This window comes from Pelmatolapia mariae, linkage group LG10_11 (assembly GCF_036321145.2).
Source record: "Pelmatolapia mariae isolate MD_Pm_ZW linkage group LG10_11, Pm_UMD_F_2, whole genome shotgun sequence".
NCBI lineage: Eukaryota > Metazoa > Chordata > Actinopteri > Cichliformes > Cichlidae > Pelmatolapia > Pelmatolapia mariae.
In genome coordinates, this window is record NC_086236.1 from 66,227,666 (window position 1) to 66,250,938 (window position 23,273).

Consider the following 23,273-nt stretch of genomic DNA (forward strand, 5'->3'; position numbering starts at 1 on the left):
ACTGAATTTTCAGGGTAAAGCTTTATCAGAATATATTTTGATACCAAGCCTAGTCGTTCTCGTTGATGCCGAAATCGATTAGATGACTAAGTTTACACGAATTCAGCTTTTAACAATAATACAATGTTGAAATAGAGTATGGAATACTGAGCAGCTTCCCCGCCTGAAAATGATTTATTTGTAGCCCATATTATTCTCCTTCTTCTAAAGGGTACATTAGTCTGCATTTTTCTGTAAAACTCTTACGAACGTTTGAATCATTGGATATAGAGGGAATAACTCTTTAAACAGCACGTAATCAGCTGACTTCAACAGCAGGTAATCAGCTGACTTCAACAGAACTTCATACTTTCGCTTCTCCTTTTTCGCCACAACAGATAACTCGGTAACATATAAAAGGTAGGTCAGCAAAACTGCTGTTCACTGCTGCTGTTCAAGTCTGAGGTTACGTCTACCTTCTACTGTATCGAAGTGTACGGCGTCGTTTAGCGAGTATATACAAAATACGGAAATATCTCTAATAGCTTGTCTTTATTATCCAAGCAAACTAAAAACCATTTCGACTACATAGCCGAAAGTAAGGACGTAATTAGAAAGCTTTATCGGGAAAATTTATTATTTACGTGATGAAACTGGTAATAAAAAGCAGACAAACACCGTGTGAACATCAGTATGAACCTAAGAACTGATCGGGGCCCGCTGTTGTTTTCCTGTCGGACTAACTCTACCCTGGTGTTCACAGTACTTAGATAACACGTCATACAATTTATTGCTATGAGGAAGTGAAACTAGAGCTAGGTTAAAAAGGACTACTGGAAGCACAGAAGGCTGACAGGCACAGGCATCCTTTCCGGGGGATGGGTGTCGGGGGGAGGTACTTAAAACCTGAGCACATATTTTCAGCATATAACTATTTCAGTTTGCGTTCAGGAAAGAACACAAACTACTCACCCATCAGAACATCATCTTTTAGGTTTTGCACTTAGCAAAGTCAGTGACAACACTGCTCAAATCCAAAGCCCTGGCACTGTACTTATCCTGCTCTCTTTTCACCTCCCTCTTTTGAGCATCACTGTTATTTACAATTATCCATCTCAGTCATAGCTAGCTATCTTAATCAGATGATGGTGGAATGAAACGTATTAATTCAAACTGTATTCTAACAGTCGTAACAATGACAACTTTGACTGGCAAATAATATTGATTACAGCAGCTGGCAGTTCAATAAGGCCAGATTATTAGAAGGAATTGAATAAAGATTTGATTAGACTCCAATGGCTCCTCACAGAGTGAAATCTCAGTGGCGATAGGAATTGAGGCAGGACCCTCTGGTAGATGCTGGTGGTGGTGAAAATAAGATGGAGGCTTGGATGAAATGACTTGTGTGAGGTGGGTTGCACATAGGTTCATGCAAGGGAAAATCAAAGATGAGCAGTGTGATTTAAACTATGGTGCTTGGAGGGTAATTGGTTTGAAGAAGGTGGGCAGAAAGATGATTGGACTACAGCAATGATGCCAGCATTGAGTTTTACAGTGTGGGAAAGTGGAAGTGATGTAATGAAAAAGAGAATGTCGGATTAATTCCTGTATTCTCCTAAAAAGTCCTAAAGCCAGGTATGATCACATTGTGGTCCAGGAAACTCACACTCCCTTAGCACATCAAACTCCACTCACTGTATTCTCTGATGATCAGTTTACTGAGTTTATTCATTACTGAAGGCACATAGGCATAACAAAACAAATAGTACAAGAAGAAAACAATTAATAAAAGACAGTGCACAAATGTGTGATTATGTAATTGCACTTTAAGTGTTAATGTATGTGTTTTGTCATGTGTTCATGCGTGTTTATTGAACTGTCTTATAACGGCAAAAAAAACCAATATTCATTTGTCAGCTGGTACGCGATGTGTGAATCCTGCATCTCCTGCTAGAAGCTGGAAGAACAGGCTGTTGTGTGACATAGTCACACAACAATAATTTAAGGAGGTTCATTAGGACCTAATGAACCTCCTCACAACCCTGTTATGAGCATGTCCTGATAATAATGGAGCATGTTGGGTTTGTTTTTTTTGTAAAGGTAAAAACTGTCCTATGAGTCAGTCTGAGGAAAAAGATGAGGGACTGCTGCCCTCAAATGAGGAACATGGCAGCCAGGCAGACCTCGAGAGGTAAGATGGAAATCTCTTTCAACTCAAAATCCTCTGATTTAAAGTTTTGGAAAATGTTTTATCAGGATGGCCTTGGGTCCCATTCTGTCCCTTGTCCTTGTTTTTTTTTTTTTTTTTTTTTTTTTTTTAGCAGAGTCCAATCTAGCCTTTCTATTCTTAAGGCTTATTAGTGGCTTGCACCTTGGAGTTGAACCCTCTGTATTCACTTTCACGCAGTCTTCTCTTTATGGTAGACTTGGATATCGATACACCTTCCTCCTGGAGAGTGTTGTTCACTTGGTTGGTTGTTGTGAAGGGATTTCTCTTCACCATGGAAATGTGGTCTTCTGTAGATATCCAGGTCTTTTTGTGTTGCTGAGTTCACCAGTGTTTTATTTCTTTCTCAGCATGTAACAAACTGAAGATTTTGCCACTCCTAATATTGTAGCAATTTCTCGGATGTCTCCAAAAGTTGATTCTGTTCATCTGGACGTAGCTGAAAACGCTACGTCCAGATGAACAGAATCAACTTTTGGAGATTTACTTACCTGGATGATTGAGCATGCATCAAGAAATTTCTCAGATGGGTTTTTTTCTGTTCTTAACTGGAATATGTTTCAGTAAACAGAAAACAAAACTTGTGTCAGTATCCAAATATATATGAACCTAATTATATATAATGAATATTTCTGAAAGCCAGTGAATGGAATAAAATTTATTAAAAAAATGTTTATTTATATCATGAAAGATAAGAATGCAGTAAATCAACAGAGTTATATATTGTTTGATACTCCATGTCCAATATGCTCTAAAAAATAATTCATTTTTTTCAGTAAAACTCTTCACATGGATGTTAAAGACATTACACTGGTTAGCAGTTAAACACATGTTGGTAGCATTCTTGGACAGATGTATATAACCTCGACTTGCAAACTAGCTTTCTGTTGTCACATCTTGACATTTTCAGAGCACACACAAACCAGAGTACAAAAGTATAACCATAAACTGAATTAAAAAATGAGGCATATTGAAAAATAATATTCAAAGTAATATATAACTAAATATGAGTAGTAAGTAATAAATCACTTGGTGATCATGAAGGTATGAGGTCAGTACCTTTCTTCTAATTTGTCTGGCTATGTATGGTAACTAGTACCACTTACCATTTTTCCTGTCAGTGACTGAAGTCTATAGAACTTCCGTGTGACTTTTTTGTATGGTACATTTCTTTCAGGACTAAGCAGGAACATTCAAACTCACCTTCACAAAGCTGTGTATCCATGGAGAGCCAGAGATCCAGGGATTACCCAATTAGTTTCAACCAACATGAATCAGCTACAGAGTAAGTCAGCAAAGCAGTTTTTAGCATAACTGTGAAATTATTATTAAAAGATCTGTGTTGTTTGTTTCTCTGCCATCAACTGTGTCAGTCAGTAGGCACAGACTTCCTGAGGCAAGTGCCATGGGCTCCATTTAATGCTTCTATTATTTTTTTTAAAATGCACATGTTCTGTCCCAAACTAAAAATGTGTTGTTATGTAACGTATACAAATATGTCTCCTCTTTGCATGCAGAATAAATTTGTTCTCTTATTCCTTTTTCTTTGTTTTAAACACTTTACAAAGCCAAAATCTAAACCTGCCTCTGTCTCAATATGTAATGACTTTTTTGTTTTAATTTTCATGACTGTGGTTTACAGCTCATTCAAATCAGAAATCCATTATTTCGGAATATTTACTTGGATCAATCAAAAACTCAAATCAAGAAATAATGTATAGTACTCAATGTCTGAAAAGTATGTTCATTAATATTCCATACTGATTTTGACCTCCTATACCACAAATTACTGCATCAATATAGTGTGACCTGGAGGTGATTAGTGAGTGGCATTACTGATGTGTTATTTGACTCCTTAGCAGTATAAGAGGGACATGATTTAGTAATCATCAATGAGTCATGTTGTGCCCACAGGGGTCACCAGACAGTGTCAGAGGGGTCCACACCTATCATCAGACAGACTTGGACTCCATATTTTTGTACCAAACTGTAGATTTTGCCACTCCTTATATTGTAGCAATTTCTCGGATGACTTTTTATCAGTTTTCACTCCCTTAAAGATGGTTTGTTAACCTGAATGCAGAACTCTTTTGACCGCATGTTCTGTTCACAGCAAAATCTTACAAATGCAATGCGCAAATCAACTCCAGGCCTTTTATCTCCCTAACTGATCATACATATGACATAACGAAGGAATTGCCCATCTATGCCCATGAAATAGCCTTTGAGTCAATTGTCCAATTATTTTTGTTCCTTTTAAAAAGAGGGTGGCACATGGTAAGGAGCTGAAACTGCTAAATCCTTCTTCCAATTTGAATGTGGATACCCTCAAATGAAAGCTGAGAGTCTACACTTTCTGTTCATGTTTATTATATAATTACAACTAGAATATGTTTCAGTAAACAGAAAACAAAACTTGTGCCAGTATCCAAATATATATTGGCCTAACTGTATATAGTGACTATTTCTGAAAGCCATTGAATGGAATTAAATTGAGTAAAATTTTAAAAAACATTGTTTATTTATATTGTGATAGAGTTGAAAAAGCAGGAGTCGTCACAGGAATTATTAGAAAAATAGTGTTTCCGTTTATTTAACCCCCCCCCCCCCCCCCCCCCAAAAAAAACCAAACAAACAAAAAAAACCCAAAATCATATTTACAAAAGTAATAAATGTTGAGCTCATAAAAGAGGTCAAAGAAACAAAACAGAACTCAGGCAAAGACTGCAAACTTAACAAACCAACTGACTGCCCAAACAACCATAACTGACCTAAACACGAACACACAAGGGTGTGTGTGTACACACACACACACACACACACACACACACACACACACACCACTATGACACACGAGGGGTAACTAAACAAAAACACAATCATAAATCACAACATGATGCAGCACAGTCTAGTTTGTAAATAAACAAAACACCAAAGAAGAAAATCAGAAACCACTAAACCCTAAACTCAATATTTAAGTACAAATAGGGCTGGGTATCGTCACTGATTTCTAGAATCGATTCGTTTCTGATTCACAAGGTCCCGAATCGATTCGATCCACGATTCGATTCGATTCAATTAAATTCGATTTGAATCTGGGAAATTTTGACAGTCAGAAATATTATAATTCAGATCAGTACATTTACATATTTTTGTATCTATAAAAAGGAAGCTGACACACGCAAGACTTTATCAAAGGTGTAAGCGTCACAGCAGATGCCTTTGTGTCAAAGTAGCTGAAGATAAAACACAGAAAAACATGAAGGTGGTTTTCCTGGCCTGGGATTTTATAAAAATATTCTGCAGTACATCAAAAACGAAAGAAAACCATTAATAAACATATGAACGTTACCTCTGATGTTACAGCAGTTTTATTAGAGACACGGCTAAGCGTTTTGCATTTTGCATAATTTTAAAAAGTTTAAATTTGTTCAGTATTGAACGGCAGAAATTAGGTTTTCTTTTCGGAAGTTTGTAAAACGAAAAAAAACAGTGGCCGACAGCGCTGTAAACAACAGTAGACTTGTGCGTAACAAGCAAGCGAATAATGCAGAAAACAGATTTTTAGACGGGAAACTGTTCTTGAAGTACAGAGAGAGAGAGAGAGAGAGAGAGAGAGAGAGAGAGAGAGAGAGAGAGAGAGAGAGAGAGAGCTGTGCATGACGTGTGATTTTATCGTGGGTGAAGCAAAACAGTAAAAGTCAGAGTGATTTCATGACAATGTTTATGTGAAGCGTAGTTTGGATCTTCTTTTGCTGCTGGTTCGGTCAATATTGTTTGGAGAGAGATAAAACTAACAGCTTTAGAATCAGCGCAAAAAGGGCGTGAACACAAAGCGCGGACCCGCCGACAGATCAGAATCAGCGAGCTGTCGGCTTTCAGCCCCGACCGTGTCCGTGCAGTTGTTGTGCCAAAAAGTGATTGTCTGCCAGAAAGTGATTGCCGTCCGTGGGAGCGCGCGCAGCCGCTTAAAGCTGCAGCGCCCGTCGGGTGAGAAAGGCGACATCTCACTGATTCTGATCCGCGGGTCCGCGCTGTGTGTTTACGTCCTTGTGCAGAATCCGTGTACCTGCTCTCATTTACTGTCTTAGCTGTTTGGTGGTTGTTGAAATTTTGTGAGGTTTCACCTGAGATTCTGGCGTTTCGGGCAAAATAAATTTATATTAAAAAAATCGATTCAGGATTTTAATGAATCGATTTCATGTTATCCAGGCCAGAATCGATTTTAATCGATGAATCGATTATTAAAACCCACCCCTAAGTACAAATACTTTGTTTTTAATTAAAGAAAACACACATTCTCCCCTTCAGCAGGAAGTGGTGGTGTGGTCCAGTTATCCCTCTTTGTATTTAATGGCTCTAAACCCTTGCCGCCATCTTTTGTCTGGCAACCCCCAGGGATGATGGCAGGTAAGAAGCAAATAAAGACAAAGGTCAGTCAGAAATCAAAGTCATGAACTGGTATGCATACATAAGTAAACTAAATGTGCGCGCTTACAAATAGAACAAATGTATCCAAACCAATCAAACTTATTGGAAACTAAAGTGTGTTATTGTGTTCAAATGAAGAAATGAAAATACACAAGAGTTACCGACTTTAGAGTGTGGCCATGGGTTTGGCCATCATCCCCCCACCCCACCCCACCCCCACACACACTCTTCTGGATCTTCCTTCAGGCAGCGAGAGAGGTAATCAGCAGTGGTTTTGTCTCTACCAGGGATGTAGTGAACCTTAAACCGGTATGGCTGCATAGCCAGATACCACCTGGTGATTATCCCATTAGTGTCTTTCATTCTTTTCAGCCACTGCAGGGCTTTGTGATTAGTTTGAAGGATGAATTCTCTTCCCAGCAAATAATATTTGAAAGAGTCAAGTGTCCATTTAATGGCCAAGGCTTCCTTCTCAACCGTTGCATAGCGGCTCTCCCTTGGTAGAAGCTTACGGCTGATGTAGGTGACAGGATGTCGATCCTCTGGTGGTTCCTGCAGAAGCACTGCTCCCAGACCCCTTTCAGAAGCATCAGTCTGCAATGTAAAGTCTTTTGTAAAATCTGGTGAGTGTAAAACTGGGTCCTTACTCAAGGACTGGCGAATGTCTTTGAAAGCTGCAACGGCTTCAGCTGTCCACCGAATCTTATTGAGACATCTTGAGCCAGTCCTGTCCGTCAGTGGGGCTGCTCTCGCTGAGAAGTTGGGAATTAATCTGTTGTAGAACGCAGCCATGCCGAGGAAGGATCGCAGCTGTTTCCTGGTTTGTGGAAGAGGACATGATGCAGTCACATTAATTTTGTCAACCTGTCTAATTGTCCCACCTCCAACCGTAAACCCAAGGTACTGGATTTCAGTCCGAGCAAGAGCACACTTTGCTGGATTGATGGTAAGGCCTGCGGAATGCAGTCGATCCAACATGACCCTTAGGTGATCTACATGCTCTTCCCAAGTTCCACTGAAAACAACATCATCAAGGTACGCACAGGTGAATGCTGAGAGCCCACAGAGTACCCGATCCATTAGTCTTTGAAATGTTGCTGGGGCCCCATGCTGACCAAATGGCAGGATGGTGAACTCGAACAATCCCCACGGAGTACGGAATGCTGTCAACTCTTGAGACTGTTTAGTGAGGGGTACTTGCCAGTAGTCCTTGGAGAGATCAATGGTTGTTAGATATTTTGCCTTCCCCAAACGCTCGATGAGATCGTCAATGCGTGGCATTGGGTAAGAGTCAAATTTTGATATGAAATTGAGGTACCTGAAGTCGATGCAAAATTGTGCTATCCTTTTTCGGAGCCAACACAACAGGGTTGCAGCACTCACTTGTTGAAGGTTGGATGATTCCAAGAGACAGCATGAGGTCCACCTCCTCCTTTAGCTCCACCAGGAAGTGTTCTGGTATCCTGTACCTCAAACGCTTCACAGCTGCATCGGGTCTTAAAACAATGTCATGCTCCACCAGACTTGTGGAGCATGACATTGTTGGAGCTGTCATGTTTCGGCTATGTGCAGGCAGGAATTGGACCCAAACGCAAACTCACTGGAGACAGGACTGAACTCAAAATGGCAGCTTTTATTGCTGAACACAAAACTCTACAAAACCTAAACTGGGAAGACTCTAACAAAACACACAGAGTACAGGTAGAAACACACAGCATGAGGGAGATCACGACACTGACACAGGGAAACACAGGGCTTAAATACACTGGGAAAATAACGAGGGGAATGAGACACAGAAGGGGAGCACAGCTGGGAGAAATCCGAACTGACGAGACGAGGGAGCAAAGTAGGATACACTCACATGAGACATGGACCTTCAAAGTAAAACAGGAAGTAGCACAGATGCAAACTAGACTAGGGGAGACAGAGCAACTAAGAAACACAGAGAACAACAACAAAGAGACACAGAGGGCAGCTACTAAATACTCAGAGAACTAAAGAGAATACAAGAAAGCCAAACTAAGAATAAACTTTAGAAGACTAAAGAATAAACTGGGGGAACAAAGGGAACTAAGATCATAATACAAAAACTCAGAGACACAAGAAACTCAAAACACTGGGTCACCGACCCAGGACCGTGACAGGAGCATAACTAGTAACACTTATCCTTTGACTTTTTTGTGTTGTCCATTTCTTTCAGGACTAAACAGGAACAATTAAACTCAACTTCACAAAGCTGTGTATCCATGGAGAGTCAGAGATCCAGGGATTACCCGATTAGTTTCAACCAACAAGAATCAGCTACAGAGTAAGTCAGCAGAGCAGTTTGTAGCATAACTGTGAGATCGGTATTAAAAAGATCTATGTTGTTTGTTTCTCTTGCCATCAACTGTGTCAGTCAGTAAATGGTAAATGGCCTGTATTTATATAGCGCTTTACTAGTCCCTAAGGACCCCAAAGCGCTTTACATATCCAGTCATCCACCCATTCACACACACATTCACACACTGGTGATGGCAAGCTACGTTGTAGCCACAGCCACCCTGGGGCGCACTGACAGAGGCGAGGCACAGACTTTCTAAAGCAAGTACCATGGGCTCCATTTAATGTAGCTTCTATTATTTTTTTAAATGCACATTTGTTTTAATGTGTTTTGTCCCAAACTAAAAATGTTGTTTTGTTATGTAACGTATACAAATATGTCTCCTCTTTGCATGCAGAATAAATTTGTTCTCTTATTCCTTTTTCTTTGTTTTAAACACTTTACAAAGCCAAAATCTAAACTTGCCTCTGTCTCAATATGTAATGACTTTTTTGTTTTAATTTTCATGACTGTGGCTTACGGCTCATTCAAATCAGAAATCTATTATTTCAGAATATTTAATTGGATCAATCAAAAAATAAAATCAAGAAATAACGTAGATTACTTAACGTCTGAAAAGTATGTTCATTAATATTCCATACTGATTTCCATCTTCTTTACCACGAATTACTGCATCAATACAGTGTGACCTGGAGGTGTGAGTGGCATTACTGATGTGTTATTTGACTCCCTAGCAATATAAGAGGGACATGATTTAGTAATCATCAATAATGAGTCATGTTTTGCCCACAGAGGTCACCAGACAGTGTCACAGGGGTCCACCTATCATCAGACAGACCTGGACTCCGTATTTCTGGTTAGTAACTGTATAAGCAACCCTCTGTAAATAAATAAAAGAAATAGAGTACTTTAACTGGTCTAGGTCACTAAAACATATTTTGAGCATATTCTGAGAGTGTGTGGTGGAGGTCCTGATCCAGGAAATCTTAAACTTCCGCATTTTGCAGAACACTGAGGAAAAACTAGGGACATTCAGTCCATATGAACTATCTTCCACGCTTCTACTGCTGAGTCAGCAGTAGGAAACTGGCTGTGGCCTATTGTGGTGGCACTTACACAACCAGATGGTCGACACTTGATGTAATATAATGTGGGCCCCTTCTTGGGGGGACTGAATGAGTTTAACCCTGAGTTCCTGAAGGTTTAGGATGTTGTTGGGCCATCTTGATTGACATAGCTGAACCTCTCAGGATCACATCTTTTTTGATGTTGCCCTTTTGGTGTCATCAAGTATTGAGCTCTACTTGAAACTCAGTATGAAATGGCTGGAATGAGAATTTGCACCAAGTCTGAAGCAGTGTTTCTTATTAAGGGTATTAGGGGGAAAGTGTCCACTCCAAACTGGGGAGGAGCTGTTTCCCCAAGTGGTGGAATTCAGGTATTTTAGGTTTTGTTTATGGGGGAAAAAGTGCAGAGTGGGATTGACAAATGGTTTGGCACAGGATCTGCAGTGTTTTGCACCAGTCTGTTGTGGTAAAGAAAGAACTGAGGTGAAACTATTTTGCAGTGTTTATACCCTCAGCTTTACAAACAAACTAAAAGAATAAAATAATGTATACATGTGGGTGGAATGAGTTTGTATACATGGCTGTTCCCTAGACATAGAAAGAAGATAGGAAGGAGTCAACTGAAGGTACATAATGATAAATTTTGGACAGAATGTAGGTCTATGAAGTTTTTGACAGAGATACATTTCTGCTTCTGAAACTGAAATTTAATCAAGTATTATTGTATTACAGGTTGTTGAGGAGAACATTGTTACTTTTGTGAAAAATGAGCTGAAGACATTTCGTAAATTGCTGAGTCCAGATTACCCAAAATGCTTGGAGAGTGAAGCTAAGGATGAGGAGATAAATAATAGTGAAGATGAAGACCAGAGATGGAGGTGCAGAGAGGCTTTTCTGAAAATCACACTGCAGGTCATGAGACGAATGAAACATGGAGAGCTGGCTGACTCTCTGCAAAACAGTAAGAGGTTTTTAATACAGTAGATGAAGCAAAACAAACATACAAGCCAAAAACAATTAAAATCTGAGGTGCTGAAAATCTTCTATACAAAACATTACATCTTTAAAGATCTTCTTGGCTATGCATACTATCCAAGAGTATATCAAGAGTTTCTGTCTGGGTAGTAGAAATCACATTTTTTTCTATCAGTAAAATTCGTTACTAAATCACCCAGTGAGTGATTCAGTAGTGACAATAAGTTGATTATTTTGCTTATAAAATTTTGGATTATTTCAATATCACATGTGTATAAAATTAACGTGTGAACGAAAACGCCCCAAAAGAAATGATTTTCTACCATAACATTAAGAGATAAATGTGGCTTTGTTTGTGTTAGCTTTTTATTATTTTTCTGTCACCTAATTTGTCTTTGGTTTAAAGTAGGGAAATTGAGATACCTGTACAATGGTCTAATTTAATACAATTTTATCATTTTTCTTGTTAGGAGCTTGTGGGGCCATGTGTCCATATAAACTCAAATCAAGTCTAAAGAAGAAGTTTCAGTGTGTGTTTGAGGGGATTGCCAAAGCAGGAAATCCAACTCTTCTGAATCAGATCTACACAGAGCTCTACATCACAGAGGGGAGATTTGCAGAGGTCAGCTCCAAGCATGAAGTCAGACAGATTGAAGCAGCATCCAGGAAATCAGATGGAATTGAACCAAAAATCAAACAAGAAGACATATTTAAACTCTCTACTGAAAGAGATGAACCAATTAGAACAGTCATGACAACGGGAGTGGCTGGCATTGGGAAAACAGTTTTAACACAGAAGTTTGCTTTGGACTGGGCTGAAGGCAAAGGCAACCAGCATATCCAATTCATATTTCTATTTTCTTTTAGAGAGCTGAATGTGCTGAGAGAGAAAAGGTTTAGTTTGGTGGAACTTGTTAATCACTTCTTTCCTGAAATGAAAGAAGAAGGAATCTGCAGGTTCCAGGATTTTAGGGTTTTGTTTATCTTTGATGGTTTGGATGAGTGTCGACTTTCACTGGACTTCCACAAAACTGATATCCTGACTGATGTTACAGAGTCCACCTCATTGGATGTGCTACTGACAAACATCATAAGTGGGAAATTGCTTTCCTCTGCTCATGTGTGGATAACCACACGACCTGCAGCAGCCAATCAGATCCCACCTGAGTACATAGACATGGTGACAGAGGTTAGAGGTTTCAACAACATGGAGAAGGAGGAATATTTCAACAAAAGATTTAGTGAAGAAGAGCAGAGAAACAGAATTATTTCCCATATCAAAAGGTCACGAAGCCTTCACATCATGTGCCACATCCCTGTCTTCTGCTGGATCTCTGCTACAGTTTTGGAGAAGGTATTAAAAACAAAAGAAGGAGGAGAGCTGCCCAAGACCCTAACTGAGATGTATATTCACTTCCTGGTGGTTCAGTGCAAACTGAAGAACATCAAGTATGATGGAGGAGCTGAGACAGATTCACACTGGACTCCAGAGACCAGAAAGATGATCGAGTTGTTGGCAGAACTGGCATATAAGCAGCTGCACAAAGGGAACCTGATCTTTTATGAATCAGATCTGACAGAGGGTGGCATTGATATCAGAGCAGCCGCATTGTACTCAGGAGTATTCACACAAGTTTTTCAAGAGGAAAGTGGATTGTACCAAGACAAGATGTTCTCCTTTGTTCATTTGAGTGTTCAGGAGTTTCTGGCTGCTCTTCATGTTTATCTGACATTTTTCAATTCTGGAGTCAATTTGATGTCAGAAGGAACTTCAGTGTGGTCCAAACTGTTTAAAACCAAACCTGATTCAGTATCTCTCTACCAGAGTGCTGTAGACCAGGCCTTACAGAGTCCAAATGGACACCTGGACCTATTTCTGCGCTTCCTCCTTGGTTTATCTTTGGAGAACAATCAGAGACTGCTACACGGTTTAGTGAAAGAGACAGAAAGCAGCTCACTGACCAATCACAAAACAGTCCAGTACATCAAGAATAAGATCAGTTCCACTTCCTGTCCAGAGAAGAGCATCAACCTGTTTCATTGTCTGAATGAGCTAAATGATCATTCTCTAACAGAAGAAATACAACAGCACTTGAGCTCAGGACGTTTGCCCATAGATAAACTGTCTACTTCTCATTGGTCAGCTTTGGTCTTCATCTTACTGTCATCAGAAGAAGAGCTGAATGTGTTTGACTTGAATAAATACTCCACTTCAGAGGAGGTTCTTCTGAGGCTGCTGCCAGTGGTCAAAGCCTTTACCAAAGCTGTGTAGGTTAAAATAGCTGTATAAATCAAATGTATAAAAGTGTATAAAAAGATCTGTCAGTTCAAATACTTTTTGTTGCAAATACTTTTAGGGTGAGTTGCCATAACCTGTCAGAGAGAAGTTTGAAGCCTCTGGCCTCAGTTCTTAGCTCCCAGTCCACCAGTCTGAGAAAACTAGACCTGAATTACAACAATCTGCAGGATTGTGGAGTGAAGCTGCTCTGTGAAGGATTACAGAGTCCACACTGCAAACTGGAAACACTCAGGTTAGGATTAAAAGAATCAAATAGTTATTTAAAACCTGCTTTAGCATGGGTACATGTCATCAAATGTGTAATCAGTAATGTAATTTCTTTATTATAACTGACTATTATCAGATTAAAACATGTATTTATTTATTTGCAATAACTGGCTCTTTAACAGGGCCCACTGTTGTTAATGCTGCTAATGTAATAATAAAAGTTTAACTACTGTTATTTAATAATTTTTGATAAATGTGATTCTATAATAACTGTAACTTAACAAAATATCTTTCAAATGCTTATCTTTATTTTTTGGCAGTATTGGAAAACAGCTGCATTTTAAGGACAATGAGTTGTTGTCATCACACTATTTTGTTATTTGTTCCTTTTTTTAGTCTTTGTTGCTGCAACCTGTCAGGAAAAAGCTGCGAGGCACTGGCTTCTGTTCTCAGCTCCAAGCCCTCCAGTCTGAGAGAGCTGGACCTGAGTAACAATAACTTGGAGGATTCAGCTGTGATGCTGCTCTGTGAAGGACTAAAAATCCCAGAATGCAGACTGGAAACTCTCAGGTCAGGATACAGCCATTTGTTCAGCCTCTTTAAAAAAAATGATCTAGGCAGAAAAAAAATCATATTTTCATATGTCTCTTTCTCCCCCTTTTTTTTTCATCAAACCTTTCAGGCCAGTATCAAGGGGTCACCTTTTCAGTTATTGCAGCCAAAATTCAGGAAAAGATAGTGAATGCACAGGTTCATAGACACCTCACTGGTAGTAACCTGTATGAACAGTTTCAGTCTGGCTTCCGTTCATTTCATAGTACAGAAACAACTCTAGTAAAAATAACAAATGATCTTCTGCTTGCAGCTGACTGGAGTCATCACTGTCCTCATTCTCCTTGAGCTTACAGCAGTTTTTGATACTGTCTCTCACCACATCGTTCTTCATAGATTAGCATCTATTAGGATCAATGGTACAGCACTCGCCTGGTTTACCTTATATCTCTCTGGCTGCTCACAGTTTATTCAATTGCTCACTCACAGATCACTATCTACTCCAGTTAATTCTGGCTCTATCCTAGGTCCTTTCTTTTTTATTATCTATCTCCTGCCCCTAGGTAATATTTTCAAGAAATATAACATCCAATTTTACTGCTATGCAGAAGACACCCAGCTCTACTTGTCTTCCAAACCCACAGCTACTCTCCCACATTTCTGATTGTTTAAGTGAAATCAAGGTTTGGTTTACTCACAACTTTCTTAAACTTAATGGCAATAAAACAGAATTTATTCTAATAGGCACCAAATCAAAACAGACTGAAGTTCCAACCAGAAGTTTTTCATTATCCATTAATAACTCTGCTGTCACACCTTCCCCTCAGGTTAAGAGTCTTGGTGTGATCCTTGACAGTACTCTTTCCTTCACAGCACATATAAATAATATCACGCCGTCTTCCTATTTTCATATTTGTAATATTAACCGCCTTCGTCCTTCACCCACTCCAAACAGTACCACCATACTTGTCAATGCTCTTGTCACATCTCGTTTAGATTACTGCAATTCTCTTCTCTGTGGTCTACCTCATAATCTCTCCATAAATTGCAGTTAGTTCAACATACAGCTACTCTATTACATCTACTCAAAATTGCATGGCCTTCATTGTGATTCCGTCTTAATCTATTTTTTTTACCTTGTTTAGCTTTTATACTTTCATGCTTTTTAAAAAAAAAAAAAATTAATTTACCTTATGTTTTTTGTACTATTGTAAGGTGACCTTGAGGGTCTTTAAAGGCGCCTATAAATAAAATGTATTATTATTATTATTATTATTATCATTATTATTATTATTATTATTATTATGCCCTGACTAGGGGGCCAGAACACAACACGAGATAGGCGTCCACTTACCAAACCCAAGCAGCCACAACAAACAAGTTATCTGCATAAACCAATGTTGTATTTATTATTCAGCAAATTAACAGGAATCATGTCAGGATTATTAAATCCTCACGGTGTGTTAAGGACAAAACAACAAAACCGAACACAAGCTCAGAAAACCTACCTGAAAGTATCAAATCAACAACATAGTCTTAACTCCAGAAGTTATCCAAAAAATGGAGAAAGGTTAAAAGTTAACAAAAATAAATGGTGGCTCAACCCTACCCACTCCTTCCCATATGGAAAAGATATATATAAATCTTATAAAGTTTGTATCTGTCTTGTGTAAACTTGTATGAAAAGCATACAAGACTGAAAACAGATGTAAGATCCCTTGAAAAATTATATAAATGAAACTTGTATGTTTTGGATACTTACTAAAACAATATATGAAAGTAATGAGAAAGCGGCCACTTTCATGAGTAAATCATATGAGCCTTATATGATTCACTATATGAAGTAGGCCACATCTTATGCAAGTCTTTTATAAGTTTTTACTATTTCTTTTCCATATGGGTTATCAATCTTACATAAGAGGATGGTTAGATGATCAGGGAAACACATGATCCTCTGGAAGTAGTGGCCATCTTGGCTCCTTATATATGTGGTCCTTAGGCTAGAGCCAGTCTTCCAATATCATGGGAAAGCGTGTAATAGACATGCCATTCCACCTATTCATTTCACACTCACTACCAACTTCTTGGCTTTAAATGTATTATTTCCTCCTGCTACAATACAACATCTGCATGCAGTACTGCAATTTCTGTATGTGTGTCTATGGACACGGTGGACCAGTGTTTATTACACACTTTGCTGTGATGCTGGGTTGAACACTTATATATATATATATATATATATATATATATATATATATATATATGTGTGTGTGTGTGTGTGTGTGTATGTGTTCGTATATAAAATCTTGAGCCACCCCTCATATGTTTATATTTTTCTAGAAAATTAGAAATATGTGCAGTGATTTTTTTGAAACAAAATATAGGTTATAAGTATATATTTCTAATCCTCCCTTAGTTATACTGCAATAGGTGTAGGCCGCTGAGGGATTTCCACGATGCATTCTTTCTTCTTCAGTCACTTTTCTCACTCACTACGTGCTTATACACCTCTCTGCATTTAGTTATTAGTTATTGTTAATCTCTGGCTTGCTTCATGTCTTTTGTCCTGTCTTCCTCCCCCCTCACACCAGCAGATGGCCGCCCCTCCCTGAGCCTGGTTCTGGTGGAGGTTTCTTCCTGTTAAAAGGGAGTTTTTCCTTCCCACTGTCACCAAAGCACTTGCTCATATTACTTAATCATGATTGTTTTGGGTTTTCTCTGTTGTATTATTGTAGGGTCTACCTTACAATATAAACCGTTGTGATTTGGCATTGTATAACTAAAATTCCGTTGAATTGAAATAATTAGTCTCTTTATTTGACTTCAAGTGCAATATAAAGTCAGTATTTGGTGTGACCACCTTTATTATTTAGCATAGCCTGAACTGTCTTTTGCAGGCTTTCTTGTAATTTCTTTAAGCAGTTTTCAGGAATAGTTCCTCTGGCTTCTTGAAGAACATTCAAAGCTCTTCCTTGTGTTAGTCTTGACACTTTTTTGCTGTTTAGACTTCAGAAATCTCTGTTTGTGTGTTTTTGTGTGTGTAGGCTGTCAGGATGTCTGATCACAAAGAAAGGCTGTGCTTCGGTGGCTTCTGCTCTAAATTCTAACCCAGCTCACCTGAAATTGTTGGATCTGAGTTACAATCATCCAGGAGAATCTGGAGTTAAGCTGTTCTCTGCTGGAAGAGAGAATTCAAACTGGGCACTGAACGATCTCAGGTATGAATAGACCAAGGTATAAATTGATTTGATTTTTTTTTTTTAAAAAACATAAAAATGAAACCAGACTAATTTCTAAGCAGCTAAAATTAATTTCTCTTGATGTTATGATTACAAAAAACAACAACTTTGTCCACATCATTTCTTGTTAATTGCTGTTAATTGCTTTTTCAATACCTACCAGGATTGAACCCCGTGGATCACAGTTCTTAAAACCTGTTCTGCAGAAGTGTAAGTATGCTCTTTTTTTTTCATTAAATAAAATTACAGCACTGGTTGTTAGTGTTAAGTGTTAACAGTCTTCAGGTCATTTCATTTATGTAATTTTGTGTACCACTGCAGTTTACCAGCATCACAAACAACCAGGGCAAAAACTCCCAGAGCTTTGCCCTGATTTGATATGATATACTAACGAACAAGCTTTTCAAGTCAACATCATATCAATATCTTTTTTTTTAATATATATTTTTATATACAGTGGAACCCAGACTTACGAATACCCTATTTAACGAAAAATTCAAGTTAGGACGGCACTGAACGGCAGTATTTCTGCCCATGTTACGGCAAAATCCCCGAGTAATGAAATCCGCTGGCTCTGATTGGCTGAGCCTACAATGCCCACAATGCCTTCTGAATCATGTGACAACCCCTTGACTTTCGTACTTGTGCTTCGCTGTTCCACTTGAATGACATATTGTTGTTCTAGTTAGCAATTAGCCTATAGCCTGTTGTTTAGCATCGCCTCACTCAAAAGACACGATAGGTGCTTCGACTTACGAAAATTTTCGACTTATAAAAGACCCTTGGGAACGAATTAATTTCGTAAGACGGGGTTCCACTGTATATTTTTTTTTATAATTTTTTTCCATTTTCACAAATAGTACATAATTACATAACATAATAAAGTGTACAGTTCAGAGCCAAAAAAACAAACAAACAACCCCCCCCCCCCCCCCCCCCAAAAAAAAAATCCCCAAATCAATAAACAAACAACCCAAAAACAAAGCAAAAACAAAAACAAACAAACAGACTGAGAATTAAGCACAAAACAAAACACCGGCTCAGATCCATCTAAAAGATAAATAAAGAATACAATACAGTACAATACCTGTGGTCCTAGTAGAACGCTGCAGTTTGAATATTCAAGAGAATCCTTGTAGCATAATATTAGAGACATCAGGTTCCACACCTTGAAGAATTGGTCTGTTTTTGACTGCAGTACACATGTAAGATATTCCAATGGCACTAGGTCCAGCACTACTCTTTGCCAACCTTTAATAGTTGGTGCTTTTTCATTAATCCATTGGAGTAGAATATTCTTCCTCCATTCTATCCGGTCAAAAGCTTTTTCAGCATCCAGAGAAAGCACCAAACCACCCATGTTCCTTTGCTGAGCAGCCTGAATTAGATTGAGAAGGCGCCTGACATTATTACGGGAATTACGCCCTTTTATAAAGCCTGTTTGATCTTCTTTAATAATTACAGGCAGGATAATTTCGAGTCGGGTAGCTAATATTTTAGAAAGTATCTTCCAGTCCACATTTAGAAGAGCTATCAGTCTATAAGAGGAACAAGACTCTGCGCACTTCCCCTTCTTCAAAATAAGAGAGATATTAGCTTCCCTTAAAGTCTGAGGTAATCTATTATGCAAGAACGAATAATTAAACATATTAAGTAATGGGTCTATTAACAGCTCACTAAATTAATATAAATAAACTAAAATATAAAATTCCCTACTAAAACCATCAGGTCCTGGGGCTTTTCCATTCTTTAAAGTTTTTATAGCGTTTAGTACTTCCTCTCTAGAAATGGGAGCATTAAGGGTGGTCTGTTGTTTTGTTGCTATGGTAGGCAGATTGAGCCTGGAGAAGAAATCCTCCATTAATTTCAGTGCGTCAACTGGTTGTTCAGATGTATATAGTCTACAATAAAATTCTTTGAAGATGCTATTTATGGTTATACTATCATTTACGCGCTCATTCTGAGCATCACAAATAGCTGTAATAACTTGTGTTTCGGATCTTTTCTTGGTAAGATATGCCAAGTATTTTCCGGCTTTGTTTCCATGTTCATAAAATCTTTGTCTAGTAAACTTAAGGTTAAGCTCTTCATCTTGCGTAAAAAGGCTATCTAAAGTTGATCTGACTGCAGATATCTCTTGCAGTAAGGCAGGAGTGGGGGAGTCAGCATAAGCCAACATCATATCAATATCTAATCCAAATAACAGGTTGGTCCACTTGTAGTAACTGGAAAAATGTTTGTAAGAAGAACAAAAAACATTTATTGTCAGATCATGACCTTTGAACGTATTAATGAAATTACTTCACTCATTACTCTTAGTTTTTTTTCTTTTCTTTTACACACCAGGTGAGGCTGTCTCTCACAGAAAATCATTAATCTAATAAACTTAAGAGATGTATTTCAACAGACATTTATGGTATGTGAGAGAGCCAAAGCTAGAGGGAAGAGAGGAAAAAAATATATAAATATAATAAATGTGTATGAATGTGAATAAAAGCCTGAGACACTGCAAATCCATTGTAAAAAGTAACTTCTTTGTTGGCAATACCCAAAATAAGATTCATCCTTATGTGGGCTGTATTAAGCTTATTCTGATAAAATCTCCACTTTATACAGCAAAAGTATTAACACTGGAAGCAGAAACATTCATAACCACATGAGATATATTTCTTTATGTTGTTAAACAGAGAACAATTAACAGTAAACCTTTCCACATCTTAGCAAACCTTTTTTTTTGTGATTTATGCAAGGAACTGTTTTTAAATGTTTCTTCAATCAATTTGGGAATAATGACATTTATATCTAAAATCGGACCTAATGACCAGCAATATATCCAGATGTGTGTCAATCTGTTCTCTCCATCTGTTTGTGTATGACCAACTTAAAAATTTGGGATCTGAAGTTTGACACTATGTGGTTGGTTCTAATATTTTAGCTAATAGTTGCTTTCTGTTCATAACGTTTCTTAACAATCCCAACTAATGCATGTGTTATAGTTTTCATGTCTGCCGGTGTTTGATTGGGTTTATGCAAATGCAGACATTCACATGCTTGATCATTTTTTGTAACTGCATGGACTCATCCTCTGAGTTCAAGGAACAACTCTGTGTTCAAACCCATGACAGAATATAATTACCACTTGAATTGTGAAAATCTTACGCTAGCCCTTAATTGATACTAATTTCAGCTTTCTCCTAAAATCAGGTCTTAACCTTCAAACAGGGCTTTGACTCCCTGGAGATGATTTAAAAGTAAATCTGTAAAGTGCACCTAAAAAAGCATGTGTTGCAATCTCCCCAAATTGAAACAGCATCTAAGTTAGAGTAAAAAAAGGCAATAAACTGCTGTTCTGCTTTATCTTTCCTTCAGATGCCTGTAAACTCACACTGGACCCAAACACTGCAAACAAAAACCTTATAATGTCAAACAACAACAGAAAAGTGACAATGGATAGACAGAAGCAGTCATATCCTGATCACCCAGAGAGGTTTGACTACTGGAAACAAGTGCTGTGTACAGAGGGTCTGTCTGGTTGTTGTTATTGGGAGGTTGAATGGGAAGGGCAGATTTACTTAGGAGTGATGTACAAAGGAATCCGGAGGAAGGGGGAAGGGGATGACAGCTGTCTTGGATGCAATGATATGTCCTGGACCCTGATGTGCTCTAATGGTGGTTACTCTTGCCAACATGGTAACAAAAGAACATCCATCCTTACAACTGCTGCCAACAGAACAGGGGTATACCTGGACTGGCATGCCGGCACTCTGTCCTTCTTTAATGTCTCCTCTGGCAAACTGATCCACCTCCAGACCTTCCGTACTGAATTCAAGGAGCCAGTCTACCCTGCTTTCAGGGTCAGGACTGATCCATTTAACTCATCGCTGGCTTTGTGTTAGATAAATCTTTAAATCTGTTTGGAACTCATCTTAGATGCAGTAGTAGCGACAGATCAGGGCCATAGTTTAAAGTCACCAATGCTTTTCCAGTAGCTGACCATTCAGCAAGTCTGAGTAATTAATCAAAGAGGCCTGCTCTGGCACAGAAGTCTCAAACAGTTGAGTCTAACTAGGGTTAGGTTAGGCTAGTTCAAGTTAGCTGGCCCACAATTCACAGCCTGAAGTTTAGCTGGCTTGTGGGAACATTCATGAAGTGAATGTTCGGCTTGGAGCTGGCTGCGGTGCAGGACCTTCGAGAGGCTGGGCAACAGTATCTTCATCACTCAGTACAGTGGCGATGAGGTTAGGGCACTGGGCAGCTTGACTTTGGCTGGCTGTGCAAGTGTGGAACTTGCTGGCTCCAGCAGCGAAGATGTGGAGCTCGACTCTTGAGGTGTGGTTATGAAATTTACAAAGTATCACAGCCATTTATTCAATGATGTTCCCTTGTATATTTTGCAGGATTATCAGAATTCTGAACTTCAAAAAGGTAATAAATAAATTGAGAAAAAAAAAATCTAAATTGTGAGATTATTCACTCAACCATACCGAAACTGTAAATTTTGTACAAGTTGCACGAAGTTTCTGTAAATATACTGTAACTGTTCCAATGTAAACCTCTTTTAATTTCATTAGTTGTATGGAAAGTAAAAAAGGCAGTAGGCTTTGTTTTATTTAACCTATTATGACTTCCAAATGTAATGTCATTATTTTTGTCAACAAAGAATGTGCAGAAAAAGTTTCTTGAACATTTTTCTCAATATTTTAATGTGAGCATGTAAAGATTTAGCAAAATGGTAATGTGTATGTGATTCAGCAGTACATTTAAAACTAACACTGAAATCAGACTTCAGGCATTGAAAACTGTTTCTTTTCTGTGTTTATTGTCACTTTAATATTGCTGTTATTTAAAAATAAATGTTTGTCATTAAAGAAAATTTCAGTCATATATATATTTTGCAGAGTTATGCATCACTAAATTGCTATGCAGTTATTTCCTACGTACAGTCCTCTTGTGGTCAGTTCAGCTCTGCTCCTCACACAATGGCTGTCTTCATAAACTGAAAAGAAAATAAGTCTTTAAAATGCAACTGTAAAAATAAATAGGGAAAGTAAAATGTAGATATTCTTTATTATTTAACTCTTATTAGGCTAAGTAGCAAAGAAGACAGAAAACAGTCTATTTTTACTACTTACATCAAACAGATAAATATTTACTTCACCTCTTTAAAAAAAGAAAGAAAGAAAAGGCATGTATTTTCCTCTGAATGAAAGCCCAAATTACCTTATGTAACAAAGTGCAGATTTTTACACCTTAATCACCCAATGACCTCAGAATAAATCTCTCTGTTGCTATTTTCTCTGTTTGTATTATCTCCCATAATTTCCTTTTTCTTTGCTTGCAAACAGCTACAGCCTAATGCATTTTAGTCTATATATGTTGTCTTTTTGCCTGTTTTGGATTTATACACATGCATAATCTATACTAACACACTTTTTAGTCATTATTAATATTGTCTACACTTTTCTGTAATTTTCCATATAGGTGAACATGTAACAACTTGCTAGATTAAATTACACAGGTTTTATTTAAAACATGAAAACTCACCTGGTTGATGGTGAAGCTGGCCACTTGACAGTCACAGGGCAAGTTCAGCAGATGGGCTTTGAAACGATCTGAGACAGGAGGCATGTATTTAAAACTTTGAAATGCCATTTCAAGCCTGTAGAAAGATCGAAACTGCAAAAATGATTGCAACTAAATTAATAACAATTCAAAGGTTATTGGGAATAGATACAAATTCATTTAAGGATTACACTCAAGGACTTTTAATTCATTACAATGTTATTTTGTTCCTGTTAATAGTTCTATACATCATACCCAGTGTAGTAGATACATAGTCTAATATTGAACTGGAACACATCCTTAAAGTCGGTGTCAATGTGTTACAGTTGCAGTTACCTTTGAGGATCTGAAGTTTTGTCAGGGCAGCCACATATTTATCGTAGTTGATCCCACCCTCTGAGCGATATTCCTG

The 23,273-nt window shown here is 38.1% G+C and overlaps 1 protein-coding gene across 2 annotated transcripts; it reads left to right on the forward strand.

Annotated features, from left to right (window-relative positions):
* The first annotated feature begins 325 nt into the window (after positions 1-325).
* Positions 326-21,203, forward strand: LOC134637574 (NLR family CARD domain-containing protein 3-like). Of its 2 annotated transcripts, XM_063488023.1 has the most exons (12): positions 326-399; positions 2,080-2,170; positions 3,384-3,491; positions 8,838-8,945; positions 9,753-9,816; positions 10,760-10,988; positions 11,473-13,270; positions 13,360-13,533; positions 13,905-14,078; positions 17,105-17,278; positions 17,463-17,509; positions 20,669-21,203. In XM_063488023.1, the coding sequence occupies exons 2-12, from the start codon at positions 2,094-2,096 to the stop codon at positions 21,193-21,195; spliced, it is 3,480 nt and encodes a 1,159-aa protein (XP_063344093.1). In that variant the 5' UTR covers positions 326-399; positions 2,080-2,093; the 3' UTR covers positions 21,196-21,203. The 2 variants fall into 2 exon arrangements, with proteins under 2 accessions (XP_063344093.1, XP_063344094.1); XM_063488024.1 differs by lacking the exons at positions 326-399; positions 2,080-2,170; positions 3,384-3,491; positions 10,760-10,988 and having other exon boundaries at positions 8,936-8,945.
* The last annotated feature ends 2,070 nt before the right edge of the window (positions 21,204-23,273 follow it).

What these genes read in the sequence shown, in the direction of transcription:
- LOC134637574 (XM_063488023.1), top strand. Translation starts at nt 2,094, where the DNA reads ATGAGTCAGTCTGAGGAAAAAGATGAGGGACTGCTGCCCTCAAATGAG. An exon ending in CAACATGAATCAGCTACAGA is followed by an intron (nt 3,492 to 8,837) that starts GTAAGTCAGCAA and finishes CATTTCTTTCAG; the next exon opens with GACTAAACAGGAACAATTAA. An exon ending in AAAGCCTTTACCAAAGCTGT is followed by an intron (nt 13,271 to 13,359) that starts GTAGGTTAAAAT and finishes AAATACTTTTAG; the next exon opens with GGTGAGTTGCCATAACCTGT.